Genomic DNA, 25,503 nt, shown 5'->3' with positions numbered 1-25,503 from the left:
CTTGTCACTACGAGTTGGTTGGTCTCAGCTGGTGGCTTGTCACTACGAGTTGGTTGGTCTCAGCTGGTGGCTTCTCGCTACGAGTTGGTTGGTCTCAGCTGGTGGCTTGTCACTACGAGTTGGTTGGTCTCAGCTGGTGGCTTGTCGCTACGAGTTGGTTGGTCTCAGCTGGTGGCTTCTCGCTACGAGTTGGTTGGTCTCAGCTGGTGGCTTCTCGCTACGAGTTGGTTGGTCTCAGCTGGTGGCTTCTCGCTACGAGTTGGTTGGTCTCAGCTGGTGGCTTCTCGCTACGAGTTGGTTGGTCTCAGCTGGTGGCTTCTCGCTACGAGTTGGTTGGTCTCAGCTGGTGGCTTCTCGCTACGAGTTGGTTGGTCTCAGCTGGTGGCTTCTCGCTACGAGTTGGTTGGTCTCAGCTGGTGGCTTCTCGCTACGAGTTGGTTGGTCTCAGCTGGTGGCTTCTCGCTACGAGTTGGTTGGTCTCAGCTGGTGGCTTCTCGCTACGAGTTGGTTGGTCTCAGCTGGTGGCTTCTCGCTACGAGTTGGTTGGTCTCAGCTGGTGGCTTCTCCCTACGAGTTGGTTGGTCTCAGCTGGTGGCTTCTCCCTACGAGTTGGTTGGTCTCAGCTGGTGGCTTCTCCCTACGAGTTGGTTGGTCTCAGCTGGTGGCTTCTCCCTACGAGTTGGTTGGTATCAGCTGGTGGCTTCTCCCTACGAGTTGGTTGGTATCAGCTGGTGGCTTCTCGCTAGGAGTTGGTTGATATCTGCTGGTGGCTTCTCGCTAGGAGTTGGTTGATATCTGCTGGTGGCTTCTCCCTACGAGTTGGTTGGTCTCAGCTGGTGGCTTCTCCCTACGAGTTGGTTGGTATCAGCTGGTGGCTTCTCCCTACGAGTTGGTTGGTATCAGCTGGTGGCTTCTCCCTACGAGTTGGTTGGTATCAGCTGGTGGCTTCTCCCTACGAGTTGGTTGGTATCAGCTGGTGGCTTCTCCCTACGAGTTGGTTGGTATCAGCTGGTGGCTTCTCGCTACAAGTTGGTTGATATCAGCTGGTGGCTTCTCGATAGGAGTTGGTTGGTATCAGCTGGTGGCTTCTCGCTAGGAGTTGGTTGGTATCAGTCTCTTGATATGGGTTGCTCAATATCAGCTGTGGCTTCTTGCATTGAATTGGATGGCATTAGCTGGTGGCTTCTCGCTAGGTTAGTATCAATAGGTTAGGAATAGGTTAGTATCAGATTGTCCTTTCTCACTATAAACTGGTTGGTATCAGCTGGTGGCTTCTTCACCATGTGTTGATTGGTATCAGTTGGTGGTTTTTCTCTAGGAGTTGAGTTGTGGTTACTGGCTAATGGCTTCTCGCTAGGAGATGGTTGGTATCAGCTGGTGGCTTTTTTCTAGGAGAAGGTTGGTATCAGATTGTGCTTTCTCTTTGTGAAACTGTAGGTAGTAGCTGTTGGCTTCTCAACATGGGTTGGTTGGTATCAGTTGTTGGTTTCTCTCTAGGAGTTAATTTGGATCTGCTGGTGGCTTCTTGTTATGAGTTGGTTGGTATCATTAGTGCTTTCTCACTGTGAATCGGTTGGCATCAGTTATTACTCGTTGCTTGTCAATATCAGCTTTGTCATCATCTGTTGGCTAGTAGTTGTTGGTAACCAGCTATTGAAGTTGTTACTATCTATTCATTGGTTAGAACAAGCTGCTGGTTATCACTTACTGGTTGGAAGCTTCCACCTAAGGATTAGTTACTACTAGTTAGTCACTAGTGTCCATCACCCTCTCCCAGTTGGTAGTTGTGTGTTATTAACTAATAATTGGTGGTGACTAGAGCCCCCAAAGCTAGCTAGATACATTTCCTGGTCTCTATAGATGATTTATTGACCAATGAAGGGATGTGGGATGAAGATCCACCAGAGATCTTCCAGCAGGAGAAATATGTGGCTTAGGTCATCAGATGCAAACCCTGATGCTGAAGAAGAGCGTCCACTGTGGATGATCAACACATCACCCAAGGAGCCGACGAGGAACCTTTCTCCAGGTTACTTTGTCCCATTCCTAAACATGATGAGGTCTCCTCCCAAAACCCTGTACACCAAACCTCATAAGACCCATCACACATACCTCACACGTGCAACGTATGCAGTAGACAATCCCTTGAGGCTCCAGGTGGGGATGCCAGCTCTCTCCGGGGTTGTACTTCTTGCCATGAAATAGGCAGAACATATCTGGACCTAAAATAATCATAAAAAAAAAATTAAATTCTGTTGAACCTCAGCACATGAGCCAACCAGAGTGTATTGCAATTATATTCTACTTATTGTTGGCCTCTCCTATGCACAGGACATGGATACGTATCACCCCCTTTAGTAATAAACAAGAGTTCTGCCCAAAAACCAAAAACATTGTTCTAGGTTCTGAAACGCAAGATGACCAAGGAATTCACCCAAAAAATTCAAAGAGCGTCCACCATGGCTGCTACCAGCTTCTATTCCTGCAGAATCCCAAGGAACATCCCAAAGGAAGAGAGAAACAAATCGGAACAAATCGGCAGAGCTTGGGATGACGCTTGTAATCCATCACTGAATAATCGTAGTCCACAGGTTACATCATAATCCACAATCCAATAGGAAAGAGTCAATTCATAATCCACAGGGTTGTTATCTCCAGTCAGTCCAAGTTATTATCCATGGGGCGCAAAAAGGCTTGTAATCCAATGGAGGGGATTATGTAGGACTCCACATTTATAATCCATGGGATGCGGTGGATGATATGGTCCTCCAGCTGGAGAGCATCACGGAGCTCAGGTCCTGGATCATGGAGGAGATCTGTATCCTGGATAATAATGTGTGACAACTGATATACTTCAAGGAGAAATCCAGAGGACAAAGAAGTCCCGGAGACATGAAGATCCCTTGTCCAAGATCCTCAGCAGCAATTATGTATCAACCATGAGAACCAGAGGGGCAGAGAGGCCACATATACACTAGAGATGCGAGGCTCAGAATATAATAGCCATGAGGACCACTGATAAATATAGAATATACAAGAAGAATTTAGAAAAAACTATAATACTGCCTCCTATGTACAAGAATATAACTACTATAATACTGCCCCCTATGTACAGGAATATAACTACTATAATACTGCCCCCTATGTACAGGAATATAACTACTATAATACTGCCCCTTATGTACAAGAATATAACTACTATAATACTGCCCCCTATGTATAAGAATATAACTACTATAATACTGCCCCCTATGTACAGGAATATAACTACTATAATACTGCCCCCTATGTACAGGACTATAACTACTATAATACTGCTCCCTATGTACAAGAATATAACTACTGTAATACTGCCCCCTATGTACAAGAATATAACTACTATAATACTGCCCCCTATGTACAGGACTATAACTACTATAATACTACCCCCTATGTACGAGAATATAACTACTATAATACTACCCATATGTACAAGAATATAACTACTATAATACTGCCCCCTATGTACAGGAATATAACTACTATAATACTGCCCCCTATGTACAGGAATATAACTACTATAATACTGCCCCCTATGTACAGGAATATAACTACTATAATACTGCCCCCTATGTACAAGAATATAACTACTATAATACTGCCCCCTATGTACAAGAATATAGCTACTATAATACTGCCCTCTATGTACAAAAATATAACTACTATAATACTGCCCCCTATGTACAAGAATATAACTACTATAATACTGCCCCCTATGTACAAGAATATAACTACTATAATACTGCCACCTATGTACAGGAATATAACTACTATAATACTGCCTCCTATGTACAGGAATATAACTACTATAATACTGTCCCCTATGTACAAGAATATAACTACTATAATACTGCCCCTATGTACAGGGATATAACTACTATAATACTGCCCCCTATGTACAAGAATATAACTACTATAATACTGCCCCCTATGTACAAGAATATAACCACTATAATACTGCCCCCTCTGTACAAGAATATAACTACTATAATACTGCCCCCTATGTACAAGAATATAACTACTATAATACTGCCCCCTATGTACAAGAATATAACCACTATAATACTGCCCCCTCTGTACAAGAATATAACTACTATAATACTGCCCCCTATGTACAAGAATATAACTACTATAATGCTGCCCCCTATGTACAAGAATATAACCACTATAATACTGCCCCCTCTGTACAAGAATATAACTACTATAATACTGCCCCCTATGTACAGGAATATAACTACTATAATACTGCCCCCTATGTACAAGAATATAACTACTATAATACTGCCCCCTATGTACAAGAATATAACTACTATAATACTGCCCCCTATGTACAGGAATATAACTACTATAATACTGCCCACTATGTACAAGAATATAACTACTATAATACTGCCCACTATGCACAAGAATATAACTACTATAATACTGCTCCCTATGCACAAGAATATAACTACTATAATACTGCCCACTATGTACAGGAATATAACTACTATAATGCTGCCCACTATGTACAAGAATATAACTATTATAATACTGCCCCCTATGTACAAGAATATAACTACTATAATACTGTCCCCTATGTACAAGAATATAACTACTATAATACTGCCCCCTATGTACAGGAATATAACTACTATAATGCTGCCCACTATGTACAAGAATATAACCACTATAATACTGCCCCCTCTGTACAAGAATATAACTACTATAATACTGTCCCCTATGTACAGGAATATAACTACTATAATGCTGCCCACTATGTACAAGAATATAACTACTATAATACTGCCCCCTATGTACAAGAATATAACTACTATAATACTGCCCCCTCTGTACAAGAATATAACTACTATAATACTGCCCCCTCTGTACAAGAATATAACTACTATAATGCTGCCCCCTATGTACAAGAATATAACTACTATAATGCTGCCCCCTATGTACAAGAATATAACTACTATAATACTGCCCCCTATGTACAAGAATATAACTACTATAATACTGCCCCCTATGTACAAGAATATAACTACTATAATGCTGCCCCCTATGTACAAGAATATAACTACTATAATACTGCCTCCTATGTACAAGAATATAACTACTATATTACTGCCCCCTATGTACAGGAATATAACTACTATAATACTGCCCCCTATGTACAGGAATATAACTACTATAATACTGCCCCCTATGTACAAGAATATAACTACTATAATACTGCCCCCTATGTACAAGAATATAACTACTATAATACTGCCCCTTATGTACAAGAATATAACTGCTATAATACTGCCCCCTATGTACAGGAATATAACTACTATAATGCTGCCCACTATGTACAAGAATATAACTACTATAATACTGCCCCCTATGTACAGGAATATAACTACTATAATACTGCCCCCTATGTACAAGAATATAACTACTATAATACTGCCCCCTCTGTACAAGAATATAACTACTATAATACTGCCCTCTATGTACAAGAATATAACTACTATAATACTGCCCCCTATGTACAGGAATATAACTACTATAATACTGCCCCCTATGTACAAGAATATAACTACTATAATACTGCCCCCTGTGTACAAGAATATAACTACTATAATACTGCCCCCTATGTACAAGACTATAACTACTATAATACTGCCCCCTATGTACAAGAATATAACTACTATAATACTGCCACCTATGTACAAGAATATAACTACTATAATACTGCCCCCTATGTACAGGAATATAACTACTATAATACTGCCCCCTATGTACAGGAATATAACTACTATAATACTGCCCCCTATGTACAAGAATATAACTACTATAATACTGCCCCCTATGTACAGGAATATAACTACTATAATACTGCCCCCTATGTACAGGAATATAACTACTATAATACTGCCCCCTATGTACAAGAATATAACTACTATAATACTGCCCCCTATGTACAAGAATATAACTACTATAATACTGCCCCTTATGTACAAGAATATAACTGCTATAATACTGCCCCCTATGTACAGGAATATAACTACTATAATGCTGCCCACTATGTACAAGAATATAACTACTATAATACTGCCCCCTATGTACAGGAATATAACTACTATAATACTGCCCCCTATGTACAAGAATATAACTACTATAATACTGCCCCCTCTGTACAAGAATATAACTACTATAATACTGCCCTCTATGTACAAGAATATAACTACTATAATACTGCCCCCTATGTACAGGAATATAACTACTATAATACTGCCCCCTATGTACAAGAATATAACTACTATAATACTGCCCCCTGTGTACAAGAATATAACTACTATAATACTGCCCCCTATGTACAAGACTATAACTACTATAATACTGCCCCCTATGTACAAGAATATAACTACTATAATACTGCCACCTATGTACAAGAATATAACTACTATAATACTGCCCCCTATGTACAGGAATATAACTACTATAATACTGCCCCCTATGTACAGGAATATAACTACTATAATACTGCCCCCTATGTACAAGAATATAACTACTATAATACTGCCCCCTATGTACAGGAATATAACTACTATAATACTGCCCCCTATGTACAAGAATATAACTACTATAATACTGCCCCCTATGTACAGGAATATAACTACTATAATACTGCCCCCTGTGTACAGGAATATAACTACTATAATACTGCCCCCTATGTACAAGAATATAACTACTATAATACTGCCCCCTCTGTACAAGAATATAACTACTATAATACTGCCCCCTATGTACAGGAATATAACTACTATAATACTGCCCACTATGTACAAGAATATAACTACTATAATACTGCCCCCTCTGTACAAGAATATAACTACTATAATACTGCCCCCTATGTACAAGAATATAACTACTATAATACTGCCCACTATGTACAGGAATATAACTACTATAATACTGCCCACTATGTACAAGGATATAACTACTATAATACTGCTCCCTATGTACAAGAATATAACTACTATAATACTGCCCCCTATGTACAAGAATATAACTACTATAATACTGCCCCCTATGTACAAGAATATAACTACTATAATACTGCCTCCTATGTACAGGAATATAACTACTATAATACTGCCCCCTATGTACAAGAATATAACTACTATAATACTGCCCCCTATGTACAGGAATATAACTACTATAATACTGCCCCCTATGTACAAGAATATAACTACTATAATACTGCCCCCTATGTACAGGAATATAACTACTATAATACTGCCCCCTATGTACAGGAATATAACTACTATAATACTGCCCCCTATGTACAAGAATATAACTACTATAATACTGCCCCCTATGTACAAGAATATAACTACTATAATACTGCCCCCTATGTACAGGAATATAACTACTATAATACTGCCCCCTATGTACAGGAATATAACTACTATAATACTGCCCCCTATGTACAGGAATATAACTATTATAATACTGCCCCCTATGTACAAGAATATAACTACTATAATACTGCCCCTATGTACAAGAATATAACTACTATAATACTGCCCCCTATGTACAAGAATATAACTACTATAATACTGCCCCCTATGTACAAGAATATAACTACTATAATACTGCCCCCTATGTACAAGAATATAACTACTATAATACTGCCCCTATGTACAAGAATATAACTACTATAATACTGCCCCCTATGTACAGGAATATAACTACTATAATACTGGCCCCTATGTACAAGAATATAACTACTATAATACTGCCCCCTATGTACAAGAATATAACTACTATAATACTGCCCCTATGTACAAGAATATAACTACTATAATACTGCCCCCTATGTACAAGAATATAACTACTATAATACTGCCCCCTATGTACAAGAATATAACTACTATAATACTGCCCCTATGTACAAGAATATAACTACTATAATACTGCCCCCTATGTACAGGAATATAACTACTATAATACTGCCCCCTATGTACAGGAATATAACCACTATGATACATTGTAGCCTCCTGTGTGTAGTATATCAGGTTATTATATAGCAGCAGTATTTTCCTGTAATAAGCAGGGGGTGCGGTGCCTGTAGGTGGGGGGGACAGCATTGAACCCTCTCATCACTGTCCTGGGGGTCATGTGGACCCTCTCTGCCGGTCTTGGTATATTATTTCGGATCGTCAGCTCGCGGTTTCCCGCCATCAGTGCCGGGACAATCAGACTAGTGCCGGGTGCTTGTAATGAGTTCGGTTCCATTAGGTTAGGTATTAGGTTGTCAGCCCTGAATGCAGCCAACACATCACAGCCTGAGCTACTACAAGTACCAGCATGCCCAGAGAGCACGGCGTCTATGCCGAAATACTATATGGCTGGTACCGAACTACACTCCTGAAATACTCTGTGCTGCTGGAGGACCCTTCTCCTCCTGATACAATAAAATGACAGTGTGTGATCTCCTACAAGTTCTGCACACTCCTCTCCTGAAACACTCTGTGCTGCTGTGAAGCCTGCTCCATCCTCCATGTAAGTCTCTGTCTGTGACCCACCAGAAGATCCATACACTCCCGGGCTGAAACACTCTGTGCTGCTGTGAAGCCTGCTCCATCCTCCATGTAAGTCTCTGTCTGTGACCCACCAGAAGATCCATACACTCCTGTCCTGAAACACTCTGTGCTGCTGTGAAGCCTGCTCCATCCTCCATGTAAGTCTCTGTCTGTGACCCACCAGAAGATCCATACACTCCTGTCCTGAAATACTCTGTGCTGCTGTGAAGCCTGCTCCATCCTCCATGTAAGTCTCTGTCTGTGACCCACCAGAAGATCCATACACTCCCGGGCTGAAATACTCTGTGCTGCTGTGAAGCCTGCTCCATCCTCCATGTAAGTCTCTGTCTGTGACCCACCAGAAGATCCATACACTCCCGGGCTGAAATACTCTGTGCTGCTGTGAAGCCTGCTCCATCCTCCATGTAAGTCTCTGTCTGTGACCCACCAGAAGATCCATACACTCCCGGGCTGAAATACTCTGTGCTGCTGTGAAGCCTGCTCCATCCTCCATGTAAGTCTCTGTCTGTGACCCACCAGAAGATCCATACACTCCTGTCCTGAAATACTCTGTGCTGCTGTGAAGCCTGCTCCATCCTCCATGTAAGTCTCTGTCTGTGACCCACCAGAAGATCCATACACTCCTGTCCTGAAACACTCTGTGCTGCTGTGAAGCCTGCTCCATCCTCCATGTAAGTCTCTGTCTGTGACCCACCAGAAGATCCATACACTCCCGGGCTGAAATACTCTGTGCTGCTGTGAAGCCTGCTCCATCCTCCATGTAAGTCTCTGTCTGTGACCCACCAGAAGATCCATACACTCCCGGGCTGAAATACTCTGTGCTGCTGTGAAGCCTGCTCCATCCTCCATGTAAGTCTCTGTCTGTGACCCACCAGAAGATCCATACACTCCTCTCCTGAAACACTCTGTGCTGCTGTGAAGCCTGCTCCATCCTCCATGTAAGTCTCTGTCTGTGACCCACCAGAAGATCCATACACTCCCGGGCTGAAACACTCTGTGCTGCTGTGAAGCCTGCTCCATCCTCCATGTAAGTCTCTGTCTGTGACCCACCAGAAGATCCATACACTCCCGGGCTGAAATACTCTGTGCTGCTGTGAAGCCTGCTCCATCCTCCATGTAAGTCTCTGTCTGTGACCCACCAGAAGATCCATACACTCCCGGGCTGAAACACTCTGTGCTGCTGTGAAGCCTGCTCCATCCTCCATGTAAGTCTCTGTCTGTGACCCACCAGAAGATCCATACACTCCCGGGCTGAAATACTCTGTGCTGCTGTGAAGCCTGCTCCATCCTCCATGTAAGTCTCTGTCTGTGACCCACCAGAAGATCCATACACTCCCGGGCTGAAATACTCTGTGCTGCCTCTTCCAGGCACTACATGAGGCTACATGTCGGGTTCCTGCAGTACAGCGCCACATGTTTCACGTTACACAGAACCATGGACAGCGATCGCTGCAGACTGTGAGCGCACACAGAGCGTTCCCATAAAGGGATGTGAGACCTCCTGGCATCTACTATCTAAGGGGGGACGCTGGGTGTGGGGGGCTCCCGCCTGGTGTCCAGGATACAGAATCCCTTCATAGGAAACTCCTGAACATGTCATAATTTATATCACATATTACCCATTATGCAAAGAAGACACATGGAAGCTAAACCACCAGACACCAGGGACCGGGACACTAACCCATTGGACACCAGGGACCAGGACACTAACCCATTGGACACCAGGGACCGAGACACTAAACTACTGGACACCAGGGACCGAGACACTAACCCACTGGACACCAGGGACCGCGACACTAACCCACTGGACACCAGGGACCGCGACACTAACCCACTGGACACCAGGGACCGAGACACTAAACTACTGGACACCAGGGACCGAGACACTAACCCATTGGATTGTATAAAGAGAAAAATGGAGAGGGCCGGGAAAGTGCGCTAGTAACCGAACAGAAATCTCCAAGTGTAGTGATTAACACAATTTTTATTGGTTGCAGTGAAATCCAAAGGCAACGCGTTTCGGGGAGACCCCTTCGTCAGACCAAAATGGAAGTGCTGAGTGGGAACTCAGAAGAGGAGCGCTGAGAGGGAGCTCAGGCGGTCCTCTTCTGAGTTCCCACTCAGCACTTCCATTTTGGTCTGACGAAGGGGTCTCCCCGAAACGCGTTGCCTTTGGATTTCACTGCAACCAATAAAAATTGTGTTAATCACTACACTTGGAGATTTCTGTTCGGTTACTAGCGCACTTTCCCGGCCCTCTCCATTTTTCTCTTTATACAATCCATTTTACGGTACCTTTGGCTACCGGTTTTCGGAGAGCCTAATAGTTGCTGCAGTAACCTAGGATTCAAACCTCCGTACCTTCAAGGATCCTCCCCCTCACTGGATACTATATACCACTTGTATCCAAGTGGTTACCAGGTGAGCAACCATTTATCTCACCACAATTGGTACACTTGTCTCTACGTTATCATGCGAGGCGCCGTCCTCCTCCGCTGTTGTTTTTGTTTTTTTCTTTCACTAACCCATTGGACACCAGGGACCGGGACACTAACCCACTGGACACCAGGGACCGAGACACTAACCCACTGGACACCAGGGACCGGGACACTAACCCACTGGACACCAGGGACCGAGACACTAACCCACTGGACACCAGGGACCGAGACACTAACCCACTGGACACCAGGGACCGAGACACTAACCCATTGGACACCAGGGACCGGGACACTAACCCATTGGACACCAGGGACCGGGACACTAACCCATTGGACACCAGGGACCGGGACACTAACCCACTGGACACCAGGGACCGAGACACTAACCCATTGGACACCAGGGACCGGGACACTAAACTACTGGACACCAGGGACCGAGACACTAACCCACTGGACACCAGGGACCGAGACACTAACCCATTGGACACCAGGGACCGGGACACTAACCCACTGGACACCAAGGAACCGGGACACTAACCCACTGGACACCAGGGACCAAGACACTAACCCACTGGACCCCAAGGAACCGGGACACTAACCCACTGGACACCAGGGACCAAGACACTAACCTACTGGACACCAGGGACCGAGACACTCACCCACTGGACACCAGGGACCGGGACACTAAACTACTGGACACCAGGGACAGAGACACTAACCCATTGGACACCAGGGACCGGGACACTAACCCACTGGACACCAAGGAACCGGGACACTAACCCACTGGACACCAGGGACCGGGACACTAAACTACTGGACACCAGGGACAGGGACACTAACCCACTGGACACCAGGGACCAAGACACTAACCCACTGGACACCAGGGACCGGGACACTAATCCACTGGACACCAGGGACAGGGACACTAACCCACTGGACACCAGGGACAGGGACACTAACCCACTGGACACCAAGGAACCGGGACACTAACCCACTGGACACCAAGGAACCGGGACACTAAACCACCAGACACCAGTGGTTAAGTGTCCCGGTCCCTGGACATTAGGCATGGGGACACCAAAACAATTGACATTAAACCACTGGACACCAGGGACAGGGAGACTAAACCACTGGACACCAGGGACTAGACTCTGCTCTAGCAGCTTAGTAGCCTGAATTCCAGACTGATACATTGGCCCAGATTTATGAGAACCCATCTACATCTCCTTCTCAGGTCATTGATCGGGCGGGGAGCGGGGCATGAACGTCCGGCCCCCACATTTACCACAGTCCCCCCCGCCGGGCTCACCCGGGCTACAGCCCGGACTGTAACAGAGCAGCAGAGAGATCTGTGCAGCTGCTGAGCATGTCCTGATCTCACAGAGCATTGTCCTGACGCTGAGAGCAGGGGGCGCTGTGCCCTCACTGTTCACAGCTGAAGCTTCTGCACCTTGACATCATCCTCCATGTCCTGGAGTTATTGTAATGGAGCGGCTCTACAACCCCTTCTATAAGTGGATGAAGAGGGGAGGGGGCACATACTTCTGTCTATAATGTATATCACATCCACACAGTGCAGCCATAATAGCCCCAAACATCCACACAGCAAGACAGCGCCTCCCCATATATCATATAACAGCTGTAATACACACCACACAAAGCGTGTGGAAGAGCGCCCCCTGCTGGCCCCGCAGCACCCTGCAGCCTGTCATCTCCTGCACTGAAGCCGAGAAGAGGTAACAGAGGAGGATAACCAACATAATAGTACAGGACAGGGACACGCTGACACTTGGGGGACAGGACAGGGACACGCCGACACTTGGGGGACAGGACAGGGACACGCCGACACTTGGGGGACAGGACAGGGACACGCTGATACTTGGGGGAGAGGACAGGGACACGCTGACACTTGGGGGACAGGACAGGGACACGCTGACACTTGGGGGACAGGGACACGCTGACACTTGGGGGACAGGACAGGGACACGCCGACACTTGGGGGACAGGACAGGGACACGCTGATACTTGGGGGAGAGGACAGGGACACGCTGACACTTGGGGGACAGGACAGGGACACGCTGACACTTGGGGGACAGGGACACGCTGACACTTGGGGGACAGGACAGGGACACGCCGACACTTGGGGGACAGGACAGGGACACGCTGATACTTGGGGGAGAGGACAGGGACACGCTGACACTTGGGGGACAGGACAGGGACACGCTGATACTTGGGGGAGAGGACAGGGACACGCTGACACTTGGGGGACAGGACAGGGACACGCTGACACTTGGGGGACAGGGACACGCTGACACTTGGGGGACAGGACAGGGACACGCCGACACTTGGGGGACAGGACAGGGACACGCTGACACTTGGGGGACAGGACAGGAACACGTTGACACTTGGGGGGACAGGACAGGGACACGCTGACACTTGGGGGGACAGGACAGGGACACGCTGACACTTGGGGGACAGGACAGGGACACGCTGACACTTGGGGGACAGGACAGGAACACGTTGACACTTGGGGGGACAGGACAGGGCACACGCTGACACTTGGGGGACAGGACAGGGACACGCTGACACTTGGGGGGACAGGACAGGGACACGCTGACACTTGGGGGGACAGGACAGGGACACGCTGACACTTGGGGGGACAGGACAGGGACACGCTGACACTTGGGGGGACAGGACAGGGACACGCTGACACTTGGGGGGACAGGACAGGGACACGCTGACACTTGGGGGGACAGGACAGGGACACGCTGACACTTGGGGGGACAGGACAGGGACACGCTGACACTTGGGGGGACAGGACAAGGACACGCTGACACTTGGGGGACAGGACAGGAACACGTTGACACTTGGGGGGACAGGACAGGGACACGCCGACACTTGGGGGACAGGACAGGGACACGCCGACACTTGGGGGACAGGACAGGGACACGCCGACACTTGGGGGAACAGGACAGGGACACGCCGACACTTGGGGGACAGGACAGGGACACGCCGACACTTGGGGGAACAGGACAGGGACACGCTGACACTTGGGGGGACAGGACAGGGACACGCTGACACTTGGGGGGACAGGACAGGGACACGCTGACACTTGGGGGGACAGGACAGGGACACGCCGACACTTGGGGGACAGGACAGGGACACGCCGACACTTGGGGGACAGGACAGGGACACGCCGACACTTGGGGGAGAGGACAGGGACACGCCGACACTTGGGGGAGAGGACAGGGACACGCTGACACTTGGGGGAGAGGACAGGGACACGCTGACACTTGGGGGAGAGGACAGGGACACGCTGACACTTGGGGGAGAGGACAGGGACACGCTGACACTTGGGGGAGAGGACAGGGACACGCTGACACTTGGGGGACAGGGACAGGGACACGCTGACACTTGGGGGACAGGACAGGGACACGCTGACACTTGGGGGGACAGCACAGGGACACGCTGACACTTGGGGGACAGGACAGGGACACACTGACACTTGGGGGAGAGGACAGGGACACGCTGACACTTGGGGGACAGGACAGGGACACGCTGACACTTGGGGGACAGGACAGGGACACGCTGACACTTGGGGGACAGGACAGGGACACGCTGACACTTGGGGGACAGGACAGGGACACGCTGACACTTGGGGGACAGGACAGGGACACGCTGACACTTGGGGGACAGGACAGGGACACGCTGACACTTGGGGGACAGGACAGGGACACGCCGACACTTGGGGGACAGGACAGGGACACGCTGACACTTGGGGGAGAGGACAGGGACACGCTGACACTTGGGGGACAGGACAGGGACACGCTGACACTTGGGGGACAGGACAGGGACACGCTGACACTTGGGGGACAGGACAGGGACACGCTGACACTTGGGGGACAGGACAGGGACACGCTGACACTTGGGGGACAGGACAGGGACACGCTGACACTTGGGGGAGAGGACAGGGACACGCTGACACTTGGGGGAGAGGACAGGGACACGCTGACACTTGGGGGAGAGGACAGGGACCTGCTGACACTTGGGGGGACAGGACAGGGACACGCTGACACTTGGGGGGACAGGACAGGGACACGCTGACACTTGGGGGACAGGACAGGGACACGCTGACACTTGGGGGGATAGGACGGGGACACAGATGCTCTGTGAGCTAAACACATCGGCAGCGGCTGAACAGATCTCTATGATAGTTGGTTACAATGTTAAAGTCTGGACTTCAGGCTGTTAAGTTTAGAGAGAACTGTAAAGCCCTGATACAATTGTAGCAAACGCTCAGCAAAGAACAGGACTACTACTTCTAGAGGGTTCTCATTCACTGACAGCAAGCAGATCTGAAATACTGTGGAGGATTATTAAATAAACTGTATTATTGTTTTGAATATATTTAAACCTATGTGTATATTCAGCCCTAAACGGGAAACTGCTTAATATAAAATAAACTATAACCATATCAGATTCTCAGTAAAAATGTAGATGTATGTAGTGATCTCCCCCTAGTGGTGGTGTATAATCTGTATGTAGTAATCTCCCCCTAGTGGTGGCTGTATAATCTGTATGTAGTGAGCTCCCCCTAGTGGTGGTGTATAATCTGTATGTAGTGATCTCCTCCTAGTGGTGGTGTATAATCTGTATGTAGTGAGCTCCCCCTAGTGGTGGTGTATAATCTGTATGTAGTGATCTCCCCCTAGTGGTGACTGTATAATCTGTATGTAGTGATCTCCCCCTAGTGGTGGTGTATAATCTGTATGTAGTGATCTCCCCCTAGTGGTGGTGTATAATCTGTATGTAGTGAGCTCCCCCTAGTGGTGGTGTATAATCTGTATGTAGTGATCTCCTCCTAGTGGTGGTGTATAATCTGTATGTAGTGAGCTCCCCCTAGTGGTGGTGTATAATCTGTATGTAGTGATCTCCCCCTAGTGGTGACTGTATAATCTGTATGTAGTGATCTCCCCCTAGTGGTGGTGTATAATCTGTATGTAGTGATCTCCCCCTAGTGGTGGTGTATAATCTGTATGTAGTGATCTCCCCCTAGTGGTGGCTGTATAATCAGTATGTAGTGATCTCCTCCTAGTGGTGACTGTATAATCTGTATGTAGTGATCTCCCCCTAGTGGTGGTGTATAATGTGTATGTAGTGAGCTCCCCCTAGTGGTGTTGTATAATCTGTATGTAGTGAGCTCCCCCTAGTGGTGGCTGTATAATCTGTATGTAGTGAGCTCCCCCTAGTGGTGGTGTATAATGTGTATGTAGTGAGCTCCCCCTAGTGGTGGTGTATAATCTGTATGTAGTGAGCTCCCCCTAGTGGTGGCTGTATAATCTGTATGTAGTGAGCTCCCCCTAGTGGTGGTGTATAATCTGTATGTAGTGATCTCCCCCTAGTGGTGGTGTATAATCTGTATGTAGTGAGCTCCCCCTAGTGGTGGTGTATAATCTGTATGTAGTGATCTCCTCCTAGTGGTGGTGTATAATCTGTATGTAGTGAGCTCCCCCTAGTGGTGGTGTATAATCTGTATGTAGTGATCTCCCCCTAGTGGTGACTGTATAATCTGTATGTAGTGATCTCCCCCTAGTGGTGGTGTATAATCTGTATGTAGTGATCTCCCCCTAGTGGTGGTGTATAATCTGTATGTAGTGAGCTCCCCCTAGTGGTGGTGTATAATCTGTATGTAGTGATCTCCTCCTAGTGGTGGTGTATAATCTGTATGTAGTGATCTCCCCCTAGTGGTGACTGTATAATCTGTATGTAGTGATCTCCCCCTAGTGGTGGTGTATAATCTGTATGTAGTGATCTCCCCCTAGTGGTGGTGTATAATCTGTATGTAGTGATCTCCCCCTAGTGGTGGCTGTATAATCAGTATGTAGTGATCTCCTCCTAGTGGTGACTGTATAATCTGTATGTAGTGATCTCCCCCTAGTGGTGGTGTATAATGTGTATGTAGTGAGCTCCCCCTAGTGGTGGTGTATAATGTGTATGTAGTGAGCTCCCCCTAGTGGTGGCTGTATAATCTGTATGTAGTGAGCTCCCCCTAGTGGTGGTGTATAATGTGTATGTAGTGAGCTCCCCCTAGTGGTGGTGTATAATCTGTATGTAGTGAGCTCCCCCTAGTGGTGGCTGTATAATCTGTATGTAGTGAGCTCCCCCTAGTGGTGGTGTATAATCTGTATGTAGTGAGCTCCCCCTAGTGGTGGCTGTATAATATGTATGTAGTGAGCTCCCCCTAGTGGTGGTGTATAATCTGTATGTAGTGAGCTCCCGCTAGTGGTGGCTGTATAATCTGTATGTAGTGAGCTCCTCCTAGTGGTGGTGTATAATCTGTATATAGTGAGCTCCCCCTAGTGGTGGTGTATAATCTGTATGTAGTGAGCTCCTCCTAATGGTGGTGTATAATCTGTATGTAGTGAGCTCCCTCTAGTGGTGGTGTATAATCTGTATGTAGTGAGCTCCTCCTAGTGGTGGTGTATAATCTGTATGTAGTGAGCTCCTCCTAGTGGTGGTGTATAATCTGTATGTAGTGAGCTCCCCCTAGTGGTGGTGTATAATCTGTATGTAGTGAGCTCCCCCTAGTAGTGGTGTATAATCTGTATGTAGTGAGCTCCCCATAGTGGTGGTGTATAATCTGTATGTAGTGAGCTCCTCCTAGTGGTGGTATATAATCTGTATGTAGTGAGCCCCTTCTAGTGGTGGTGTATAATCTGTATGTAGTGATCTCCCCCTAGTGGTGGTGTATAATGTGTATGTAGTGATCTCCCCCTAGTGGTGGTGTATAATCTGTATGTAGTGAGCTCCCCCTAGTGGTGATGTATAATCTGTATGTAGTGAGCTCCCCCGAGTGGTGGTATATAATCTGTATGTAGTGAGCTCCTCCTAGTGGTGGTGTATAATCTGTATGTAGTGAGCTCCCCCTAGTGGTGGTGTATAATCTGTATGTAGTGAGCTCCCCCTAGTGGTGGTGTATAATCTGTATGTAGTGAGCTCCCCATAGTGGTGGTGTATAATCTGTATGTAGTGAGCTCCTCCTAGTGGTGGTATATAATCTGTATGTAGTGAGCTCCTCCTAGTGGTGGTGTATAATCTGTATGTAGTGAACTCCCCCTAGTGGTGGTGTATAATCTGTATGTAGTGATCTCCCCCTAGTGGTGGTGTATAATCTGTATGTAGTGAGCTCCCCCTAGTGGTGGTGTATATTCTGTATGTAGTAATCTCCTCCTAGTGGTGGTGTATAATCTGTATGTAGTGAGCTCCCCCTAGTGGTGGTGTATAATCTGTATGTAGTGATCTCCCCCTAGTGGTGACTGTATAAACTGTATGTAGTGATCTCCCCCTAGTGGTGGTGTATAATCTGTATGTAGTGATATCCCCCTAGTGGTGGTGTATAATCTGTATGTAGTGAGCTCCCCCTAGTGGTGGTGTATAATCTGTATGTAGTGATCTCCTCCTAGTGGTGGTGTATAATCTGTATGTAGTGAGCTCCCCCTAGTGGTGGTGTATAATCTGTATGCAGTGATCTCCCCCTAGTGGTGGTGTATAATCTGTATGTAGTGATCTCCCCCTAGTGGTGGCTGTATAATCAGTATGTAGTGAGCTCCCCCTAGTGGTGGTGTATAATCTGTATGTAGTGAGCTCCCCCTAGTGGTGGTGTATAATCTGTATGTAGTGATCTCCCCCTAGTGGTGGTGTATAATCTGTATGTAGTGATCTCCCCCTAGTGGTGGCTGTATAATCAGTATGTAGTGAGCTCCCCCTAGTGGTGGTGTATAATCTGTATGTAGTGAGCTCCCCCTAGTGGTGGCTGTATAATCTGTATGTAGTGAGCTCCCCCTAGTGGTGGTGTATAATCTGTATGTAGTGAGCTCCCCCTAGTGGTGGCTGTATAATATGTATGTAGTGAGCTCCCCCTAGTGGTGGTGTATAATCTGTATGTAGTGAGCTCCCGCTAGTGGTGGCTGTATAATCTGTATGTAGTGAGCTCCTCCTAGTGGTGGTGTATAATCTGTATATAGTGAGCTCCCCCTAGTGGTGGTGTATAATCTGTATGTAGTGAGCTCCTCCTAATGGTGGTGTATAATCTGTATGTAGTGAGCTCCCTCTAGTGGTGGTGTATAATCTGTATGTAGTGAGCTCCTCCTAGTGGTGGTGTATAATCTGTATGTAGTGAGCTCCTCCTAGTGGTGGTGTATAATCTGTATGTAGTGAGCTCCCCCTAGTGGTGGTGTATAATCTGTATGTAGTGAGCTCCCCCTAGTAGTGGTGTATAATCTGTATGTAGTGAGCTCCCCCTAGTAGTGGTGTATAATCTGTATGTAGTGAGCTCCCCATAGTGGTGGTGTATAATCTGTATGTAGTGAGCTCCTCCTAGTGGTGGTGTATAATCTGTATGTAGTGAGCCCCTTCTAGTGGTGGTGTATAATCTGTATGTAGTGATCTCCCCCTAGTGGTGGTGTATAATGTGTATGTAGTGATCTCCCCCTAGTGGTGGTGTATAATCTGTATGTAGTGAGCTCCCCCTAGTGGTGATGTATAATCTGTATGTAGTGAGCTCCCCCGAGTGGTGGTATATAATCTGTATGTAGTGAGCTTCTCCTAGTGGTGGTGTATAATCTGTATGTAGTGAGCTCCCCCTAGTGGTGGTGTATAATCTGTATGTAGTGAGCTCCCCCTAGTGGTGGTGTATAATCTGTATGTAGTGAGCTCCCCATAGTGGTGGTGTATAATCTGTATGTAGTGAGCTCCTCCTAGTGGTGGTATATAATCTGTATGTAGTGAGCTCCTCCTAGTGGTGGTGTATAATCTGTATGTAGTGAACTCCCCCTAGTGGTGGTGTATAATCTGTATGTAGTGATCTCCCCCTAGTGGTGGTGTATAATCTGTATGTAGTGAGCTCCCCCTAGTGTTGGCTGTATAATCTGTATGTAGTGATCTCCCCCTAGTGGTGGTGTATAATCTGTATGTAGTGAGCTCCTCCTAGTGGTGGTGTATAATCTGTATGTAGTGAACTCCCCCTAGTGGTGGTGTATAATCTGTATGTAGTGATCTCCCCCTAGTGGTGGTGTATAATCTGTATGTAGTGAGCTCCCCCTAGTGGTGGTGTATAATCTGTATGTAGTGAGCTCCCCCTAGTGGTGATGTATAATCTGTATGTAGTGAGCTCCCCCTAGTGGTGATGTATAATCTGTATGTAGTGAGCTCCCCCTAGTGGTGGCTGTATAATGTGTATGTAGTGAGCTCCCCCTAGTGGTGGCTGTATAATGTGTATGTAGTGAGCTCCCCCTAGTGGTGGCTGTAAAATGTGTATGTAGTGAGCTCCCCCTAGTGGTGATGTATAATCTGTATGTAGTGAGCTCCCCCTAGTGGTGATGTATAATCTGTATGTAGTGAGCTCCTCCTAGTGGTGGTGTATAATCTGTATGTAGTGAGCTCCCCCTAGTGGTGGTGTATAATCTGTATGTAGTGAGCTCCCCCTAGTGGTGATGTATAATCTGTATGTAGTGAGCTCCTCCTAGTGGTGGTGTTTAATCTGTATGTATTGAGCTCCCCCTAGTGGTGGTGTATAATCTGTATGTAGTGAGCTCCCCCTAGTGGTGATGTATAATCTGTATGTAGTGATCTCCCCCTAGTGGTGGTGTATAATCTGTATGTAGTGAGCTCCCCCTAGTGGTGGTGTATAATCTGTATGTAGTGAGCTCCCCCTAGAGGGGCCTGTATGATCTGTATGTAGTGGAGTTACTAACACAGGGGCACCGGACCCCACACACACTACTGAGAACACGGGAGAAGAGCTCTACTCATAGTGGCGTTACATAGGACTGCAGGGCACATCTACTACATGATCTGTACTCAGAGAGATATCACTGTGTTATCTGTGGTGTTACATAGGACTGCAGGACACATCTACTACATAATCTGTACTCAGAGATATCACTGTGTTATCTGTGGTGTTACATAGGACTGCAGGTCACATCTACTACATGATCTGTACCCAGAGAGATATCACTGTGTTATCTGTGCTGTTACATAGGACTGCAGGTCACACCTACTACATGATCTGTACTCAGATAGATATCACTGTGTTATCTGTGGTGTTACATAGGAGTGCAGGACACATCTACTACATGATCTGTACTCAGAGATATCACTGTGTTATCTGTGGTGTTACATAGGACTGCAGGACACATCTACTACATGATCTGTACTCAGAGATATCACTGTGTTATCTGTGGTGTTACATAGGACTGCAGGACACATCTACTACATGATCTGTACTCAGAGATATCACTGTGTTATCTGTGGTGTTACATAGGACTGCAGGACACATCTACTACATGATCTGTACTCAGAGAGATATCACTGTGTTATCTGTGGTGTTACATAGGACTGCAGGACACATCTACTACATGATCTGTACTCAGAGATATCACTGTGTTATCTGTGGTGTTACATAGGACTGCAGGACACATCTACTACATGATCTGTACTCAGAGATATCACTGTGTTATCTGTGGTGTTACATAGGACTGCAGGATACATCTACTACATGATCTGTACTCAGAGATATCACTGTGTTATCTGTGGTGTTACATAGGACTGCAGGACACATCTACTACATGATCTGTACTCAGAGAGATATCACTGTGATATCTGTGGTGTTACATAGGACTGCAGGACACATCTACTACATGATCTGTACTCAGAGAGATATCACTGTGTTATCTGTGGTGTTACATAGGACTGCAGGACAAATCTACTACATGATCTGTACTCAGGGAGATATCACTGTGTTATCTGTGGTGTTACATAGGACTGCAGGTGACATCTACTACATGATCTGTACTCAGGGAGATATCACTGTGTTATCTGTGGTGTTACATGGGACTGCAGGACACATCTACTACATGATCTGTACTCAGAGATATCACTGTGTTATCTGTGGTGTTACATAGGACTGCAGGACACATCTACTACATGATCTGTACTCAGAGAGATATCACTGTGTTATCTGTGGTGTTACATAGGACTGCAGGACAAATCTACTACATGATCTGTACTCAGGGAGATATCACTGTGTTATCTGTGGAGTTACATAGGACTGCAGGTGACATCTACTACATGATCTGTACTCAGGGAGATATCACTGTGTTATCTGTGGTGTTACATAGGACTGCAGGACACATCTACTACATGATCTGTACTCAGAGATATCACTGTGTTATCTGTGGTGTTACATAGGACTGCAGGACACATCTACTACATGATCTGTACTCAGAGAGATATCACTGTGTTATCTGTGGTGTTACATAGGACTGCAGGACATCTACTACATGATCTGTACTCAGAGATATCACTGTGTTATCTGTGGTGTTACATAGGACTGCAGGACACATCTATTACATGATCTGTACTCAGAGATATCACTGTGTTATCTGTGGTGTTACATAGGACTGCAGGACACATCTACTACATGATCTGTACTCAGAGAGATATCACTGTGTTATCTGTGGTGTTACATAGGACTGCAGGACACATCTACTACATGATCTGTACTCAGAGAGATATTACTGTGTTATCTGTGGTGTTACATAGGACTGCAGGACACATCTACATGATCTGTACTCAGAGATATCACTGTGTTATCTGTGGTGTTACATAGGACTGCAGGACACATCTACTACATGATCTGTACTCAGAGATATCACTGTGTTATCTATGGTGTTACATAGGACTGCAGGACACATCTACTACATGATCTGTACTCAGAGAGATATCACTGTGTTATCTGTGGTGTTACATAGGACTGCAGGACACATCTAATACATGATCTGTACTCAGAGATATCACTGTGTTATCTGTGGTGTTACATAGGACTGCAGGACACATCTACTACATGATCTGTACTCAGAGAGATATCACTGTGTTATCTGTGGTGTTACATAGGACTGCAGGACACATCTACTACATGATCTGTACTCCGAGATATCACTGTGTTATCTGTGGTGTTACATAGGACTGCAGGACACATCTACTACATGATCTGTACTCAGAGATATCACTGTGTTATCTGTGGTGTAACATAGGACTGCAGGTGACATCTACTACATGATCTATACTCAGAGAGATATCACTGTGTTATCTGTGGTGTTACATAGGACTGCAGGACACATCTACTTCATGATCTGTACTCAGAGAGATATCACTGTGTTATCTGTGGTGTTACATGGGACTGCAGGACACATCTACTACATGATCTGTACTCAGAGATATCACTGTGTTATCTGTGGTGTTACATAGGACTGCAGGACACATCTACTACATGATCTGTACTCAGAGAGATATCACTGTGTTGTCTGTGGTGTTACATAGGACTGCAGGACACATCTACTACATGATCTGTACTCAGAGAGATATCACTGTGTTATCTGTGGTGTTACATAGGACTGCAGGACACATCTACTACATGATCTGTACTCAGAGAGATATCACTGTGTTATCTGTGGTGTTACATAGGACTGCAGGACACATCTACTACATGATCTGTACTCAGAGATATCACTGTGTTATCTGTGGTGTTACATAGGACTGCAGGACACATCTACTACATGATCTGTACTCAGAGAGATATCACTGTGTTATCTGTGGTGTTACATAGGACTGCAGGTCACATCTACTACATGATCTGTACTCAGAGATATCACTGTGTTATCTGTGGTGTTACATAGGACTGCAGGTCACATCTACTACATGATCTGTACTCAGAGATATCACTGTGTTATCTGTGGTGTTACATAGGACTGCAGGACACATCTACTACATGATCTGTACTCAGAGATATCACTGTGTTATCTGTAGTGTTACATAGGACTGCAGGACACATCTACTACATGATCTGTACTCAGAGATATCACTGTGTTATCTGTGGTGTTACATAGGACTGCAGGACACATCTACTACATGATCTGTACTCAGAGAGATATCACTGTGTTATCTGTGGTGTTACATAGGACTGCAGGACACATCTACTACATGATCTGTACTCAGAGATATCACTGTGTTATCTATGGTGTTACATAGGACTGCAGCACACATCTACTACATGATCTGTACTCAGAGATATCACTGTGTTATCTGTGGTGTTACATAGGACTGCAGGACACATCTACTACATGATCTGTACTCAGAGATATCACTGTGTTATCTGTGGTGTTACATAGGACTGCAGGACACATCTACTACATGATCTGTACTCGGAGATATCACTGTGTTATCTGTGGTGTTACATAGGACTGCAGGACACATCTACTACATGATCTGTACTCAGAGATATCACTGTGTTATCTGTGGTGTTACATAGGACTGCAGGAGACATCTACTACATGATCTGTACTCAGAGATATCACTGTGTTATCTGTGGTGTTACATAGGACTGCAGGTCACATCTACTACATGATCTGTACTCAGAGATATCACTGTGTTATCTGTGGTGTTACATAGGACTGCAGGACACATCTACTACATGATCTGTACTCAGAGAGATATCACTGTGTTATCTGTGGTGTTACATAGGACTGCAGGTCACATCTACTACATGATCTGTACTCAGAGATATCACTGTGTTATCTGTGGTGTTACATAGGACTGCAGGTCACATCTACTACATGATCTGTACTCAGAGAGATATCACTGTGTTATCTGTGGTGTTACATAGGACTGCAGGTCACATCTACTACATGATCTGTACTCAGAGATATCACTGTGTTATCTGTGGTGTTACATAGGACTGCAGGAGACATCTACTACATGATCTGTACTCAGAGATATCACTGTGTTATCTGTGGTGTTACATAGGACTGCAGGTCACATCTACTACATGATCTGTACTCAGAGATATCACTGTGTTATCTGTGGTGTTACATAGGACTGCAGGATACATCTACTACATGATCTGTACTCAGAGAGATAACACTGTGTTATCTGTGGTGTTACATAGGACTGCAGGACACATCTACTACATGATCTGTACTCAGAGATATCACTGTGTTATCTGTGGTGTTACATAGGACTGCAGGATACATCTACTACATGATCTGTACTCAGAGATATCACTGTGTTATCTGTGGTGTTACATAGGACTGCAGGACACATCTACTACATGATCTGTACTCAGAGAGATAACACTGTGTTATCTGTGGTGTTACATAGGACTGCAGGACACATCTACTACATGATCTGTACTCAGAGATATCACTGTGTTATCTGTGGTGTTACATAGGACTGCAGGACACATCTACTACATGATCTGTACTCAGAGATATCACTGTGTTATCTATGGTGTTACATAGGACTGCAGGACACATCTACTACATGATCTGTACTCAGAGAGATATCACTGTGTTATCTGTGGTGTTACATAGGACTGCAGGACACATCTACTAC

General features: G+C 45.8%; 1 protein-coding gene across 1 annotated transcript in view; it reads right to left on the bottom strand.

Moving 5' to 3' along the window:
- The window catches only part of CHRDL2 (chordin like 2), a 69,671-nt gene that overhangs the window by 29,864 nt on the left and 14,304 nt on the right, over positions 1–25,503 (bottom strand). Inside the window, exon 2 of the mRNA XM_072133808.1 lies at positions 2,113–2,222. Coding sequence (XP_071989909.1) covers positions 2,113–2,222 — 110 coding nt within the window. The remainder of the gene's footprint in view (positions 1–2,112; positions 2,223–25,503) is intronic.

This window comes from Engystomops pustulosus, chromosome 2, assembly GCF_040894005.1.
Source record: "Engystomops pustulosus chromosome 2, aEngPut4.maternal, whole genome shotgun sequence".
Taxonomy (NCBI): domain Eukaryota; kingdom Metazoa; phylum Chordata; class Amphibia; order Anura; family Leptodactylidae; genus Engystomops; species Engystomops pustulosus.
The sequence above is the reverse complement of the archived record's forward strand: the minus strand, read 5'-3'. Positions and strand labels throughout refer to the sequence as shown.